This window comes from Pollicipes pollicipes, unplaced genomic scaffold (genome assembly GCF_011947565.3).
Source record: "Pollicipes pollicipes isolate AB1234 unplaced genomic scaffold, Ppol_2.1 Scaffold_7231;HRSCAF=8579_pilon_pilon_pilon, whole genome shotgun sequence".
Lineage (NCBI taxonomy): Eukaryota > Metazoa > Arthropoda > Thecostraca > Pollicipedomorpha > Pollicipedidae > Pollicipes > Pollicipes pollicipes.
The window spans coordinates 39,934,131-39,951,391 of record NW_023597034.1 but is presented as its reverse complement, the minus strand read 5'-3'; the positions used below and the strand labels follow the sequence as shown (position 1 = coordinate 39,951,391).

General features: G+C 58.9%; 1 protein-coding gene across 1 annotated transcript in view; it reads left to right on the top strand.

The window, feature by feature from the left end:
* LOC119109641 (protein slit) overlaps positions 1 to 17,261 on the top strand; it is a 68,527-nt gene that overhangs the window by 11,533 nt on the left and 39,733 nt on the right. Inside the window, exon 2 of the mRNA XM_037233350.1 lies at positions 6,647 to 6,718. Coding sequence (XP_037089245.1) covers positions 6,647 to 6,718 — 72 coding nt within the window. The remainder of the gene's footprint in view (positions 1 to 6,646; positions 6,719 to 17,261) is intronic.

The following is a 17,261-nucleotide window of genomic DNA, read 5'->3' as shown; positions in this document are numbered from 1 at the left end:
CTAAGGCGGTTGGATACACATTTTCGCTGTGACCGATCAGTAATTGTCGCTAAGCAGCTCAATATGGCAACTTGCCAAAGAGCTTAAGGCCAATGTGATAAGCATGCCGACATATGCCGCTCAGTTCCACGCATTTCCTCCCAATAATCCTCGCAGAGAACTGGGCATCTTCAAACTCCACACTATGCATTGGTCACTGATATCAAAATAGACGTGTACTTACGGAGCTCACCAAATCACATGTACCTACGCGAATTTCTTTATTCGCCGGATAAAGACATTGGTTGTTGTCAACGAGTGCTTTGGAAGGTCGGGTTACGTCAACAAACACGTGCCAAATGGTATAAACACACCAAGCTATATACATATCAACTGGTAAAGCCAGTGCATACCAACTGATATCTCTACTTCTTTGGTATCCCTTCAAGCATACGTAGGACATGCATATTTTGATGTTTAAATATCAGACTGGCGCTGCCTTCGGCGGAAATTCATTAGGCGTTTGATTTATCATGATGCTTTGGACTACAGGTATTAAACAGAAGGGCGTTCATTGTTACGATATGGCGCCTCTGAGCCTCACTGACGTTATTGTTTTGTCATGAATTGTCATGACGTGTCATGATTAATTTCGCGTGCAAAGTATATGCGATAATGACTACTTTTACCCAGGATTTCCGTCGCAGATGGACAAGTGTTCATGCTAACGTATGACTTATATCACAAATAGACATAGAAATAATCACGAATAGAAAAATAATCACACATTAGAGTAACAATCTTAATCACAAATGGAAAATACGTCGTTGATGGGATCTTGCTTTATAACAATGACACCAGGCTACTAACAAAAAATTGTTGCCATCTACCCAGCCGCCTCTGATCTCTGCATCCGCCAATATTTTTACTTCCTACGAAATTGATGCTTCGATTTACATCACTGGGAAGCAAACTTGTTATGTTTGGTCACAAGGTTATTTACATGATACCAGCGGAGCGCTTTGAAATGTTTCGCTTAAAACGTGTAGATTTCCTCAAAAAGTCCGGCTGTCGTGTGTGATTTTCTTCGTTCGTGGGAGCCTTGAATACTTTTTGAGAAATTTGTAATGCTTGATACGCAAACTTTAAGGACAGGGCTGCCGTGTAACACCCACTCGCTATAGGACAAAAATATGTCTCGAAACACTGTGGTAGGATCATATCACACAACTTCGGGGAACTTTAGGAAAGCAATCTTTGTTTTGCGGAAGGATTTATAGGATACGAGCCTGCAACTGCATTTGTACGTTACCATGATGGGTACCAAGAATGTCTATTCCTAGCGCTTCTTCGAATCTAGAGGTTCATGGTCTCTCTTTTGAGATACGGAGTCCGTGGAACTCCCCACCATGAGCGGAGACCGAGGCAGAGAGGAGATGAGGGTGCGAGAACACAGGCCTCCTAACTTTGACAAAATTCGCTGACATCCAAGGCAATGGGTCGCAAGAAATGCGCCCGAAGCCTCCCGATGCCCGCCCCCGGCTTCTGACTCGTGGCCAAGCCAGCGGTTGGGTGGCTTCCGCTGTTATCACCACATCACGTAAAAACGACCTGAGTGCTACTTTCGAGCGCACCCCGTCACGAACTGGACGCTATCGAGCAGCAAACAGCTACAACGCCGTCTGGGCCGGGCCGTCGGTGACACGCGACCGAGCTCTGGGAACGGCGTGGGGCGGCGCGCGGTGCTCGGAGCCAGCTGCTGCGTCGGCCGCCTCCCTCCACCGCCGAGTGGGCGGCAGGTGCCGCCAACCCGGGTGGGGATATTCTGTGCCGATGACTGGTACGCGTCACCGCACCACGCGGCGGCTCCCACTGTTGACCGTCTGGAACTGCTGGAACTGCTTGGAACTGCGGTGGAACTGCTGGACCTGGCGCGAGAGGTCAGCCCGGGTTGTGACCCCCGGGTCACGCCTCCGGGTCACACCTCCGAGTCAAAACTCGGGTCACGGCTCGGCGTCGCAGCTGGCGGTAGCGCTCTGGCGCGCATGGGGCGTGAACAAACTGCTTTCTTGTGCACTCGAGTGGGCTGACTTACAGTGCATGTCGCGGTGCTACACAAGATGGCAGGCTTGCCCAACTCAGTTATCGGCCCCTGGATCGCGGCTAAGTAAACTAAGGCTCGCTTATTTATGGCTGTTGGTTCCAGTTAGTGCCTTTGATTTTTGTTGTCAGCACCACCACCATGTGGGCAAGGTTTCACTTCGTCGTGAGTTCCGTGCTGTGGTCCTAGTGAGATCGCATCAAGTCGGGTTCATAGAAAAGTTATGTCCGTCGAAAATCAAAATGAGTGTTGAAAAATCTTATCCTGTCTCCAATCCTGTAAAAGTCCGCTGGTGCGCTTGCTATTGCACTAGCCTGTGCTAGACGAACTCCACAAACTAAAAACATACATTCTAAGGTAGTAGAAACTGCACGTCACATCCTAACAGAGACATCAAAGTTGCATGCGTCGCGATCTTGCAAGCGTATCAAAATGTTTGGAGTTCTCCGCCATATTAAGGATTCGTCATGCTTTCAGAACGCGGCAATGCTTATGTAGTTTTGTCACGCATCTGTGAACCGACGCTGGAAGGTGCTGTCGGACATGAATCAAGACCTGTACATTGGTATTTTACGATGTACATAGACAAAACAACGTCTCAGAAAGTGAGGATAACAGACCAATGTTGCAGTCCATTCTAGCCATGTGTCCCCATGGGGTTGGTACTCATTCTCGGAAAGTGAAAGTACCATGGTGGCCACCGAACGGCCGTTCCTTTGTATATATATATATATATATATATATATATATATATATATATACATATATCCGTGTGTGTGTGTGTGTGTGTGTGTGTGTGTGTGTGTGTGTGTGTGTGTGTGTGTGTGTGTGTGTGTGTGTGTGTGTGTGTGTGTGTGTGTGTGTGTGTGTGTGTGTGTGTATGTATGTATGTTTATAAGATAAAGCTAGGAAGAGTTAAAAACAGGCTGCTTAGATGGCTGGGTTGTCCAGGTGCGCCACACAAAAAAACAGGGCGAAAGGAACAAAGGACATGGGCACCGGGTTGCGCCGCTGTCTCTGAAATCACACCAGCAAGGCCGGCGCGCGCCGACACCGCGAAAGGCTTTCAACGCACACCGTCGTTACGACCCTGCCTTCAGAGAGCCACCACCGAGTTGGCCGTGTGACACCGCAGGTGACCCCTGGGCGCCTGTCACCCTGACCCGCCTGCCGCTGGCAGACGGCCGGCGGCAGGGACACGCGGGCCCCGCCCCGACACGCGTCTGTCGGCGGCGCGGCGTCATCAGCATACCTTCCGAGGCCGGCCGGCTCCGCCCGCCGCCGTCCGGACCGGGCCGCGAGCGGCCGCCGCCGCTGACGGCCGCGCCGCCAGCGGCCGTCCCATCGGCTCAGTTGTGCGGTCAGCGACGCCGCTGGTCCGCTGGCGAGTCGGCCTTAGCGGCCGATCGGTCACGCCCCAGACCGCGCCGCCGGCACGCCGCCTGGTACTGCACGGCCGCCGCACGCAGCTCGGCCGCTTGCGCAACGCTCGTGCGGCGGCCGCACGCAGGGTCTGCTCCCGGCCGCGGGCCGATCGGGCTGCTCGGACCGCCGCGGCTCCGGGCTCGTCCCGCCGGCTCCCGCCGGCTCCGCGGGTCGGGAGCCGCGGCGGCGTCGCCAGCCGTCGGCTTCTCGTGCGGCGGCCTGATCGGCGTGTCGCCGTAAAAAGCGCGCCGCAAAAACGGCGCCAAGCAGAGCCGCATGGCGCGGGCGCAGCTCCAGCCTGAGCCGGACCTCCCGGCAACAGCTCCTGCGGCTCCGGGTCCCGCGGTCCGGGACCGGCCGGTGCCGCTCTCCCGGATCTCCGAGGCACCGCCGGGGCATGAGACGCAGCATTGCCTCTCTGCGCAGTCTCCAATCCCCCCTCCCCCTCCCCCCCGGAACGTGTCTGCGTAATGAAGACAAAATTCAAAGTAGGGAAATACGTATGTCACGGATGGTCAACTGGGTGGCGCTTTTGCCAACGTAGCGCGACCCCAGTCCTCCAAGTGCGCCGCTTTAGCACTGTCATCTGGGTGCTTTTGCCTCGAGCGCTTTCAACACAGGCCCATTTTGTGCAGCTTCACATGTTCAGGGGCTGGGAAACGTCGCTTCACTCAGCGCGAGGTGCCACGCGATTATGATAATGCTCACGTAATCTGACGGGACTCCCGACCCTAATCCTGGTGGGAGGCGCGACGTAGCGCAGAGCAAACACTGCTGCGCAAACGCGCAGTCTGTGCACTATTTGTACACATGCTGTTGGGCCTGCGTCACAGAAGCGTCCGCTGTATGCCCAATCTCATGACGCCGATATCGGTTGAGGCGAAAAAAAAAAACTAAAGGGCGCGCTTTCCCAGGCGGCCGGCGGTTTTCCCAGGTGGTATCAGCTGTGTGGCGGTGTGCTGCGCCGGCGGTGAGCAGGGTGGCCCTGAGCAGGTGCCAGGTATGCTCGGCCCAGCCGTCGTCGCCGGAGGCATCTGGCGGCTCGCAGTCCTCCGAGAGGGATGCCCCGTCCGGGCGGCAGTGCCCGCCCGCGGAGGACCCGTCGGACAGCGCCGGCACGCTGCCCGCTCCGCGGAGGACCCGTCGGACAGCAGCCGGCACGCTGCCCGCTCCGCGGAGGACCCGCCGGACAGCGCCGATGCTATCGCCGGCCGATGCTGTCGGCTCTTTTTCTGATGGTGCGGTTGATGCGATTGACTCTTTTACGCGGCGCGAGAGTACGGGTGAGCTTAGATCAGGGAGGCCCGCTGATGATGTTGTCGCCTGGCAGAGCTCACCGCTGAAGGAACGTCGTCGGCCGACAGCGACGCTCAGACATGACTCAGGCGACAGCGCCATTACACGGACAGTAGCGCACGAAGGACCGGCTGGTCACGTCTCGACGTAGGCGCACGACACAACACGGCCGCACCATGGTCAAAGCTGAAGAGCGATGACCTCCAGTGTTGGAACCCTGGACGCGTCGCTGCGACTGGGCTCTGTGAAGCCGCCGTCAGGACTCCACGCGGCTCGTGTTCGCCGTACACGTCACAAGACACTGCACGTCGCACCGCCATTAGGGGTACACGGAGTTACTCACATCGGCACCATCTGATATGGGGTCGCCTGCACGCCCAGCAGCATCGAAGGGTGCATGACTCGGCGCTGCACAGCGCACCAACGTCCGCGCGCTGTTGATGATCTAGTGGAAGCGGACGTTGCGCGTTGCTGTAGGGCAATCGTCATTCCCCGAACCGTCGTTACCCGGCAACGCGCAGCACGCGAGAGCCATTGCTAGCGTACGGCCGGCCGAGAGCCATTGCTACGGTGGGCTTTGTCAGGTTCGTGCACACTGCGTCACGCGCACGGGCCGGTGAATGCCATCGCGATGCAGCGACTTCTGTTTGGGCGGCCACCTAACGCGCGTCCAGCGCGCACCGTGGAGCGTGACAGGAAGCAGGCAGTCCGAATAACGTCCCAACTCGATCAGGAGTGGCACAGCGCCGAAACTGAGCTCGGTCTGGGAGCCAGACGGGTCGCCCGCCACCAGAACAGCGCGGGCGCGGTCGGCCGCCCGGCCGCCCGGGCCGCCCCGACAGCACACAGCCCGGGGCTTCAGGGTCCGCGCGGGGCCGCCAGGGTCGGCTCGGCCGCGTCCGGGGCTTCCTCGGCCCCTGCCGCCCCCCGCCCGGCGCCCGGATTACACGGAAACACTTTTACCGGGGCACGATAAGCGGCTCCGGCAGGAGGCGACCGGTCCCGGCCGCTCCACCTGTGGACGGCTCGGCGACGATCGCCGACGCCAGTCACGGCACCCGCGCTGCCCCTGCACTCGCAGGCCGAGGGGCGCGCCTAATTGAGTTTGTCCGGCTGCGAGCTGTCCATTAGAGTGACGCCTTGTCAAGCCGGCTCCCCATTTGTCTGTGGGTACATTATCGCCGAAATCTCCCACCTTTCGGCGCCCCGGCGGCCGTACGAGCGTTCGGACGCCGTAACTAAATTGCCGCGGCGGCTGGAGCGTGCCAATAAAGTTTGAGTGCTCGCGGAACAAAACGCCGCACGAATCGAGCGGAATGGAGCGGAGTCAGTCTCGCCTGGCGCGCTCGCCGCTGGGGCGTGCGAGATTTGTAGGCAGTCGGCTGAGGCCGTTGCTTCATCGCCGAGCGTTTTCGATCGCGCAGCGCAGGATGCCACGCTTCGCCGCTTGCGCGTGCGTTAGCGACGCACGCTGGCCTGCTGTGCCGAGGCGGCGAGACACGCGAGGCGCGGAATCCGAGCCGACAGATGGGGTGGCGCCCAAAGCTACGCTGTTCGGACGCGATATCGCCACCATACGTGGAGATGATACCACCATACGTCTCCACATACGGTGGCGATCATCGCTGATTGTTTACCGTGCTGACTGCTGCTTTCTGTGGTTACTGCTGTTGTGCACCGCGACACGGACACGACCTTGGCTGCAGCGTGTGTACATTGGAAGTATTAGCCTGTGGGCGGGTCGCCGCTGCCGTGACGCGCCTCTTCTGTCATGGGTTTTTCGGGGAAGTGTTCGAGCCGGATTCCAGGTACGCTGACGTGACGCTGTGACCGGTCTGTTGGCAGGGACCTCAGGAACAACCGCCTGTCGGCACTGCGCGGCGATGACTTCGTCGGCCTCAACCGCCTCCGATCTCTGTAAGCACCGACCGGTCACGACGGACGCCGACCGCGGCCGGCGGCCACCCAGCTCCCTGTCAGGGGCGTTGATCGAGCACGGCAGTCCGCGCTGTCCGCAGCCAAGCGACGTAGGAGCTGTCTCACAATCGGAGGTCTTCAGCGCCACTCGCGGTAGTAAGCGCCGGGTCCAGCACTATTTTGGCATTTTCAGAATGTTGCAAAATCTGGCGTTGTTTGCGTCACATGAAGTACAAGAACATCGTTCTTTCAGTAAGCATTACTGAAGGAAAGAGTACCAACGGATAGCCAACCAGTGCTGACGACAGCATGATATTTACCACGTCTATGTCAGTGATTTGGCCGTTCATTTACTTCGTGCCTGTATGGATGTTTTGCATTACCGAATCCAGTTCTTTATGATAATAACATCCAACAATATATTGCACCTGTGAACCAGGGTAAGCCCTATGAGTGTGCGCTGGCGCCCACAGGAAGGGTATGCGGTTGCACCGTCCGCAAATATTGATGTTTTTATCCACCGACTATCAGGAAAGAAGATATGTGGACAGGTGTCAAGAGGGCAAACAGACGCTGTTGTCGGTTCTGCTGATATCAATAACCGTGAGTTCATTGAAAGGCTCGGTTGGCCACAAAATATGTCTTTATTGCAATACCTAGAGCACTGCGGCATTATTCCCCAACCAGTTTGTTCCTTTTCCAATGGTTCTACTTTATGCTGTAATGATTGCGTCAAGTTTCGGCCATTGCGCATGCCTATAGAAGGGAAGCACACAACTTTCAGTGGCAACGTTTTTGTTCACAGTGTTGCGTAACCCAAGCCAAATAGCAGAAAATACAAAGACCATGGTGCGTAGATTAATCCATAGGCCATTTAAATATTGCTGGTTAATATTTCGTCTTGCCAGGATTTCGTGACATTAAGACTGGGATCTAAACGATATTCGACCCGCTCGAGAAAAAACGAAGCCTGGAAACCTTTTTAGCAGTCCCAACCCTTTGAACGCCAACCAGCAACGAAAATGTTAAGCATGATAACCACATGGATCGAACATCAACGATGCCAGCCGTTTATTCATTTTACGGTATCAATACACTGGAACATCTGAACACACAAAACACAAACACTGTAATAAGATACCTGTACAATTATTCAAAACCCTTTGTATTGAAATATTGCATCGGAACACATTCCGGGGATGACAACGAGGTTCCGTTACTAAACCTTTCACGGTATGGGTTGGCATCAGAACACATGCCTCCAAACATTTGGATCCGTTCGGCGGGGGGCTCGCCTCCAGTTTCCGATGGACAGTGACTCGACTTGCTAAGCCGGCCTCCCAGACATCTCAGTCGGTATTGATGGCCGCATCAGCGGCGTGTTATCGATGGCAGCGGGCTGCGGTGACTCTGACGGGCCGCGCAGCTCTGTTTGACAGATCGGCCGCTGCGGTGAACGCCGCGGCCACTTTTTGCCCAGAGCATCACGGTCGACTTCCGCCGACCGCCCGGGCCGAGCAGACCGGGCCACTTCCAAGGCAGACGAGGACTGCCGCGCGCATTCCAGAGCCGACGGCGAATATCGGGCGGCGGCGCCCGGCGCGCCCCGCCCGGTCCTCGTCCGCGGCCCTGCGCGGCCGACCCGGACTGCGGCGTCCGACGGCGCCCGCAAGGTCGTGAGCGGTTGGCCAGGCGCGCCCCGCCGGGTCCTCGTCCGCGGCCCTGCGCGGCCGACCCGGACTGCGGCGTCCGACGGCGCCCGCACGGTTGTGAGCGGTCGGCTCGGCCGCCACCGCCGGCCACCCTGCCCGAAGCGGCGATCTGCAGCAGCGACACGTAGCCGCGCCGATGACGAATGGGACGGCGGCGGCGCTAATGGCGCGCCACCCCCGCGCCGGGCGGCGCCGGCCGCCGGAGGTCACCCGGTGAGGGTCCCGCGCGACCCTGACGGATGGCAGCCCGAAATCGGCGCACCGCGAGCACGGCGCGGCTGGGGGCGGCGGGCGTGAGGTCGGTCTGACGGCCGCCGAGTCTCGCCTCCAGCCGGCGCGGCGCCCGGTGCCGAGCCCGGTCCGCATGGGGCCGACTCGGACACGGCCGACAGCCGGCCCGCCCATGGTGGGCAGACAGAGCTGGCCGCTGGTGCACCCCGCCCCGGCTATTGCGTGGTATTGCGTGCGCTCGCCGGCGTATCAAATTAGGCGGGGCCGTAAGCTGTAATTGATATCGCTCGATAACGATCACCCGATCGGCTGTGTCGCCCGCCGGGCCGCCGCCGCCGCCGCCGCCGCCGCCGCCGGCCGGGCTGCCCGTTACTGGTCGTCTGCGAAGAAAGCGAGTGCTCGGACATCCCCTCCGCACCTCCCGTGTGGTCAGGCGTCACCTCCGCGCCTCACGTGTGCTCTAGCGTCGCCTTCGCATCATCCCTCGATCGCGGGACTTCGGCTCCGGGCGGCTCCTGAGGAACCCTGCGCCGGCGGAAGGCCCCCGACCGTCCCCCGCGTCGAACGCCTCGGCCGGTTCGTGATGGTCTGGACGGTCCCGTCTAATTGAAATACCGGCGGCGTCGTGCGCTCGGCACGCCTATTTGTACTGGCTGTCAGGCCGCCGATCGCGGGGACGGCGGTGCGGGCTCGCCTTTCACCGCGGTCCGAGCGGCGATCGGCTGGGGGCTGGGGCGCCGCCGTCGTGGACGCCGCCGGCTGCGGTCGTATGCACACTCGCCCACGCGGCGGCCGCGCAAAAGGCCTGGTGCGACGCGGTGCGACGCGGCGCGGATCGGCCCACGCCGCAGCCGATGCATCCATCAGATGGTGGGACGACCCGATCGGAACCGGGTCGCCGGTGCGCAAAGTCACCGCCCGGGCAGCTGGCCGACCGGCGCCGGCACGGGTCTGCGCCACTTGCGTCGGCGAGCGCTCGGCCCCTGCGCCGGGTCAGAACTCCCGGCCGTGGAGTCGGGCCGGCCAGGTGCCGCCCGCCGAGCCGCGGGGAAGCCGGTGAGCCGTCCTCGGCGCTGGCGCGCGCCAGGGCCCGTCTCTCCTGTCGGGCGTACCTGGCGAGCGTCGGCCTCTGCAAGCCGCTTGCAGACTGCACGCCCGGCGCTGCTCTGCTCGCGAACGCAGCGCCGCCAATTGGCACGGGCGTCAATCAATCATCATTAGCGCCGCCGCCGATCTGGCAGGTCGCGTCTCGGCGCGGCTGCAGCCTCGGCAGCGACGCGCCGTCTCCACCCCGCCGGGGACGGGACGCGTCGCGCGCCGCGGCCGGCCGGGCGGCGCCCGTCTCGGCCGTCAGGACAAAACGGGACGGCGCTCCCGCCCGCGCATTCAGCCGTCATCGACGGCAGCGCCGCCTTGTCCGGGCGCGCGGCGACCCTGTCGGCTGTCGTGCTCGCGGCGGCCGCCGCATTGAGCCCGGTCGTCGGCCCCGAGCGCGACTGGCGTCCGAGACTCAGCCGACCTCCCGAGGTGCGCACGGTCACGGCCGACAGGGGACGGGCAGGTCAGGTCCTGTCCGGCGCGGTGCCGCTCTCGGGGCACACGGGCCGGGCCGCGGACCGCGCATCACGCGATAGCCTGCTGAGCCTTGCCGGGCCCGCAAGGCCTGACCTCTCGTTTGACCGCCCGGCGCACAACAAGATAATGGTCGGACATTATCGACGCGTGGTTTCGCTACAGAGCGTAACGGACGCGCGCACCGCCGTTGTTGATGATTGCGGCCCATTTTTGTGCGCCGGCCGCACCGAGCGGCGGGCGACATCACGAGACGACCCGGCCGTTCGACCCCGGCCGCCCGGCCCGCTTCCAACCGGCCATTCGCCGACCGTAATGACTGGGTCACCAGCAATTATGTGGCAGCGGACGGTGCACGCAGGCGACGGCGGGGGCGGGAGCGGGGTGGCAGGCGGCGGGCGGCTGCTGGCGATGCCGCCGAGGAAGAGCGACCTGGCGCGTCTCTGGGACCCGGGACCGGCGCGGCGGCGTGGAACAGCTCTAGAGAGTCGGCCGCGGGCCGGGGTGGGGGGGGGGGGGGGGGACTGCCTCCGCGGCCGGCTGGATATTTGCATCGGTCGACTTGTGACGCACCTGCGGCGATCTCGACGTCACCCGCAGATCAAGGGTGTAGTTGCGGCGCAACTACACCCTTGACGGAGAAGGATGCATGGCGTCGATGTCACTGATGACGTCATTTCCTATAGATGCTGCACCTTTTGATAGTCGCAGGGACCTGGACGATGAAATCCCTACGTAATGTTTCGTAGAATCTTTGTCGGACGCGCGGAATCTTGTTCCGTTACTTGATCGAAGTTAGACAGAAGTGGCGCAGCAGATTTATTTAAAAACAAGAAAATTGGAGTACCCAGTGCTAACGGTGAGTGGCAAGAGACATGTCATGCGTAACAAATGTCATATTTTGCAGTTTTTATTGTTGGAGCACAGTACGTGCAAACCTTAATGCTACTGTCTCGCATGCGCAGTTGTCACAAAAGTTTAGACGATGTGAATAGAAAACGCGCTCCGCTGCCACCACGTCCCGCAAAAATTACACGTGACGTCACGTAGAATGGAACATTCTTGGTTCGCTACGAATACGACCTGAGTTGCCCAGGGTCGCCTGGTCCTGTCTGAGCCAGTGACAAACCGTCGGTGTCCGCCTGGATAACAGTCGCTTGGCCGATTGCTCCAGACCCGCCGGTCACTATTGTGTTGGCCGGGGCGGTTCGGTGAGTCTTCGGCCGGCCGCCTCCGTTTTCCGTTTAAGGGTCAAGACTCGGAGTGAAAACGTGTCGCCGCCGCACCTGCTTTTCTAGGTAGCTGCTTTCGTTGGAGCTCCTGTTCGCCTGCAAAGTACTTTTCCGCCGTGGATTTTTGTGACAATTCGTTTCGATTATCTGTCCTGATTCCCAGACCGCACGCCGCCTCTGATCAGGCTATGTTGTGCCGCTGAGTTGGCCACAGTATTTCAGGCGCATTATTTGTGCATGCTTTAAATTTCCTGTGGAAATGAATTCAGGCACTTATCGATGTACGACGATAAATTAGCAGACATCTGTCTGAGGTAGGTTGAGATTAGGTCTCTTTCCACTTTTCGTTAATTTTATTTTTCTCCAAGCAGATTTAAATGCCAAGCGAAATCGAGGGTACTTAAGCTGAATATAGTGGCTTTCACCTAACATGCACACGTCCCACCGCACACGCACACCAATAAGCTCCACGCTCTCATGCAAAGCCGCCGGCTGCCCAGCCGAGCAGCGGTTCACCCGCACACGGCGCCTGGGGCAGCGGCCGGGCGGCCAGGCCGCCCCTATTGACACGAGACGGTTATTGCGCGGCCGTCCCCCGAGCAGCTCAGCACGCCTTCATTGCCGGGTGGGGGCGGCCCAGATTGTCCCTAAAAAGCCCAATATAGGACGGCGACGTCCTGGTCAGCGACGGCCGACGCCGGGGGGTGGGGGGGACGGGGCGTCCGTGTCGTGGATCGGGAGGGAAGGACGGAGTAGGCGAGGAAGCGAGAGATGCGAGGTGATCCAAAGGCGGTGGAAACACGCCGTCCACCGCGGTCAACAGCGGTGTCGATCGAGTGAAGTCTTGTGCGCATGCGCAGGCGTGGCCGGCGACATGGTCGGCCAGATCCTCGGCAGCGCCCGGCCCCAACGCCGCCATCCTCCGGTTCGCCCGTGGGTAATGCGCACGCGTCTCTCAGCCGCCGGGGTCGGAGCCGGGTCGGAGCCGGGTCGGAGCCGGACCGGAGCCGGGCTGGAGCCGGACCGGAGCCGGGCCGGAGCCGGACTGGAGCCAGCCCGGAGCCGGGTCGGAGCCAGCCCGGAGCCAGACCGGAGCCGGGCCGGAGCCGGGTCGGAGCCAGCCCGGAGCCGGACTGGGGCCAGCCCGGAGCCAGCCCGGAGCCAGCCCGGAGCCGGGCCGGAGCCGGGTCGGAGCCAGCCCGGAGCCGGACTGGAGCCAGCCCGGAGCCAGACCGGAGCCAGCCCGGAGCCGGGCCGGAGCCGGGCCGGAGCCGGGCCGTGACCGCACCCCTCACGTGCGCAGCGCCCATTGGCCGGGTTCGGAGAACGAGCGCGGCCGTGGTTGCGGCGCCCATTATCGGCGGCCGGCCGATACTGTAGCCGGCGGCGAGGTCGGCCTCTCGGGCGGCCGGCCGATGCGCCGGGCCGTCGCTGATGGGCGGGCCCGCCCGGCGGCGGCCGCAGCCGGCTCCTCTCCGTCTGCAGCAGTACGTCGCCGCCGTGACGGCACGGTCGCCGTTTGCAACAGTGCGGTCACTGTCTATGTTAGTACGACCACTGTATGCAACAGTACGGTTGCCGCCTCTGACGGCACGGTCACCGCCTGTGACAGTGCGGTCACCGTCTGCGATAGTCTAGTCACTGTCTGCAACAGTCCAGTCGCTGTCTGCAACGTTCAAGCCACAGTCTAGCCACGGACCGTGCCCAGCGGGTCGCGGTCTGAAGTCGTCTGTGCGCTGTCTGCATCCGCGCCATCAGAACATGCAAAAGAACCTGAATCAGAACCTCGTGACGGTCTGTAACAGTGCCCATGGACTGTGTCCATCTGGTCACAGTTTGAAACACTGTGTGAAACACTGTGTTCTGTAGCAGTCTGGTCTCAGTGTGCACCAGTTCATCAGAGTTCACACCTGCCTGACCATCCCCTACAACAGCTCTGTGCCTGAGGGGGCACTGCTGACAGGTGCCGACTAGGAGAGCAATCAGTCTTTATCTCCAGGGCTGGCTACAGTATCGCTGCAGTGGCGGCCAAGTAGGCCCGGACGGGCCGAAGGCGTTACCCTCGCCCCATCCCGCCGGTACCGCGGCAGAGCCCCTCCGACAGTCCCCAACCGCTGGCGCCCTCGTCCCGGCGCACACGACAGGGGAGGCGCACACGGCCGCCGCCGGTGGCACTGTTTCTCAGCTCACCCCTCGCTCAGCGGCACGTTTGCGTGCCAGCTGTTGCAGATTGCATAACGCTTGGTGAACAGTTGGGCCGCCTGAACATTGTTGCTTTACATCCGGCTCGCACGAAATTTACGCTGCAATCGCCATGATATATGCCATTGCACAAGCTCTTACTGGCCCTTGATATGCATGTCATGACTCCGAACATAGGAAGCAATCTGGTGTGAACACGGATCTGTTATTGCATTAAGTAGCAGAGAATGGCCTAGACCTTTATAGACAAGCTCACGGGCCATCGAGTTAGGTACCGCACCCTGATACCATCGCGGAAATGATCCTCTCTGACCTCTGGCCACTAAACATTTTGTGAGCCAGATGCTGTTGATTGCAGCCCATGGAACATGGCTTGAGGCCTAAGGCCCACGTTCCGCCCGGTGTCTGGCGCTTCTGAATGAAAACCATTTGCTTGATTTATCGTCTTGAGCGTGGGCTTGTGTCCCTGACCTCCGTTTAAGACCGGCAGTCTGTGGTGATTATAATGTTCGTTATTAGTCTGGCGGCAGTTAGAACATAATAAAACCCGTTTTTATGATGAATTAATTCGGCTGCATAACCTCACCGCTCGGTGTGTAAAGAGCTTAAGACACGGTCAGCACCTGAATATGCAACAGGCGAGACGATTTCTTCATCCACTGGTCTCCGTCACGAACTTGTGTAAATGGGTCGCTTTTTCAGTCATGTACAAGTGTTATGGCGTTTTTGCGGAATATGAATGTAGCAATAAAAAGATAGTGCTGCTGCAAACTACTACACAGGAATCAGTTTGTGAATGCTTTGTTCAGTGGCAGGCTAAAGTATGGGTAGTTCCACGACATTACTTTTCATTATATTAAAATTTATTTATTGTACAAGGCCGATTTAAAGCATATTAATGCTTATTTGTGCTAAATACACACCATGCAATGAAAAGATGGCAATAATGACAATGGAATCAGCAGTAATGCAGTGATGTGCAATTCACCTAAATTATGTCGTCCCCTACATATAATGCCAGATGCAACAATATTATGCTTCAAACATTAGTGTGATCTGTAATGTGCAGTGACATCTGGAAAGATGAAGTCATCATGGTTTTCGGACGAACACCAGGTAATCAATGTTATCACATTGCTGTAGTAGTAACACGCGCTTCGGTGTTGCCATTCACTTGGCTTTGCATTTTGATAATCCAATGACTGCTGGCCCTGGCCTCTGTATGTCTTAAGTCGACAGTTCCGGCCCCAAGCCGACAGTTCCGACCTCAAGCGACAGTCCCGACCTCAAGGCGACTGTCGGCCCCAAGCCGACAGTCTCGGCCCCATGTCGAGAGTCTCGGCCCCAAATCAGCAGTATCGGCTTTAAATCGACAGTCTCCGGCCCCAAGTCGACAGTCTCCGTCCCAAATCGACAACCACGGCCCCAAACTGACAGTCTCGGCCCCAAGGCGACAGTTCTGGCCTCAGCGGTTTGCATGCTGGTTACCCGAAAGCTGCTGTTTGTGGGCCCAAAGTCATCAGCTGAAATCGTGACACGGTGAATTTTGTTACGCGTCCCGATCATCTCACACATACGACACTCCGCGCTGTTATGGAGATGCGCATCATCGAGCCCGCGTTGCGCCGTGTTATTGGGGCCGAAATTAATCGCAGATGGCTGAAATGGCGTGCATAAAGCAGACTCGTGTTGCGTCTCGCTGCCAATAAAGGCCACGTTACGCGCGCCATCATATGCTAAGGCAAATAAGCCGGTGTTGCTGCCGCAGCTGGGGGGTCTCGGAACCTGGCCGAAATTGTGTGTGCACACGAGGTTTATGGCTGCTGGGCGCCCATCACAGCCGCCGTGACTCATCTGATTATATCCCGGGCATCGGCCCCTGAATTTGCCGGGGGAGTGCGCTGAAACGACCTGCCGGGAACGCTCTTCGCGCGCGGCTGGGGCGTCGCGGCTAAAAACGCCGAGCTCATCGCGCGGGTATTACTCACGTTCGCGGCGCTGCCGGGCGCCGGATCGCTCGCGGAATTGTTTCTCTCGCCGTGTCCTTTGAGTCAGCGGTCCCCCGGGAGCGCGGACGGCGCGGGGACGACGCTGTGAGGAGGGTCTGTCTGGCTGAGAGGCGGCAGACCCCGTTCGCTCGCCCCCGCTCGTGGCGGGGGCCGCGGGCGGCAGCCGGTGCGTCACGTGGGATAATCGCTCCGGCTGTGATCGTCGGCACGAAGCGCGCCCAGCGTCGCGATGCGTTACGACGCCGCTTTGATAGGTCCGACCGGGAGTTAAGTGCTCACATCATTCCACAGTCGCTCAGCGCCAGTTCGGGTTCGCATTGATTGCTTTGTCATGTAGCACTGACGCGCTTTAACAGGTGCACGGTTTGCCGAGCGGTGCAAGAGCGCGGGAACAAGCCGGCGCGGCTTCAGGGGAGGCCGTCGTTGGATTCCGGCGGTCTGCAATGGGTGCGATTGTTCCGCATTAATAGTTGCTCCCACGGACCGCAACTTCGTCGGGCTCGCCGAGAAAATGGACCGCCCCAGGCGCTAGCCGACGAATTGATAGCAGACAAAGCGAAGGAGACTGATGCCTGAGACGACGGGGGAGGGGAGTCGCAAAAGATGGGCGAAGAGAAAGATGAGGCGCGCCATGAAAGAAACAGAGAGATAAATGACCACTCATCCACATTCACTTGTCAGGCGCCGGCATACAATTTGCGTGTTTCGTTGATAACAGTCGTTACATTGTGACAGCCAATGGTTTGGCTTGTTTGCCATGAGCATGCTGGAACCCGTGTGCAAATTCACACACATCCACCTGACGCACGGGGTGGGGAGGGGGGCGGGAGCACGTTAAACGGGACCATCAGACGCCTGTACGCGTTACTTGAACGCGCAGAGTAAACCGAGACATCCTGCTTGCGGCCACCCTGACTTGAAGGAGCGTCAGGACAAATCGAACATTGTAAAAACAAAAAACATTGAAACAAACAAGCGAACAAACATTGAAACGCCTCAACGACGAGAACGCATACTTGAAAGACTGACGCGCCTGATAAGTTAAGTGTTTCCGGCGGCACGAGTTACGTAACGTCGTACAAGTCTGCAAATGAGTGTGCTCGCCGCAATGGCCGCCCTCTCGTGCTTCATAAGGTCTTTATGCCGTTCATAATTTCGCATCGGTCGTCTTCGGCCTGGCCTTTCTCCTTTTATGCCGTTTGTCGGTGCTAAATTACATTTTACATCTGCGAAAGATTTGGTGAGAGGAGCTCCACCATAACCACTTGTCATACCGCGAAAGGTATGTTGCAAACAAACCTCAACAACCAGGAATGCATTGCTGAGTGGACTTGTCAGGCGGTACTAAGTGCCAACGGGCAAACATTTTATTGGAATGTAAACAATGTAGGTACATGCTTCCATATGAATGTTAGCTCTGATGCTTGGGCACGAACTGTCAAAAGCATGTGTTTTTTTCATTATTTATTAGTTTTAGTAGTCGTCGTGCCGTCTTGTTATATTCAGCTGAAGTGCCTGGAAGCCAGATGTGAGCACTTACATGGAAATCAGAATGTTTGAAAGGTGAGCAACAGGAAGCTCCGAG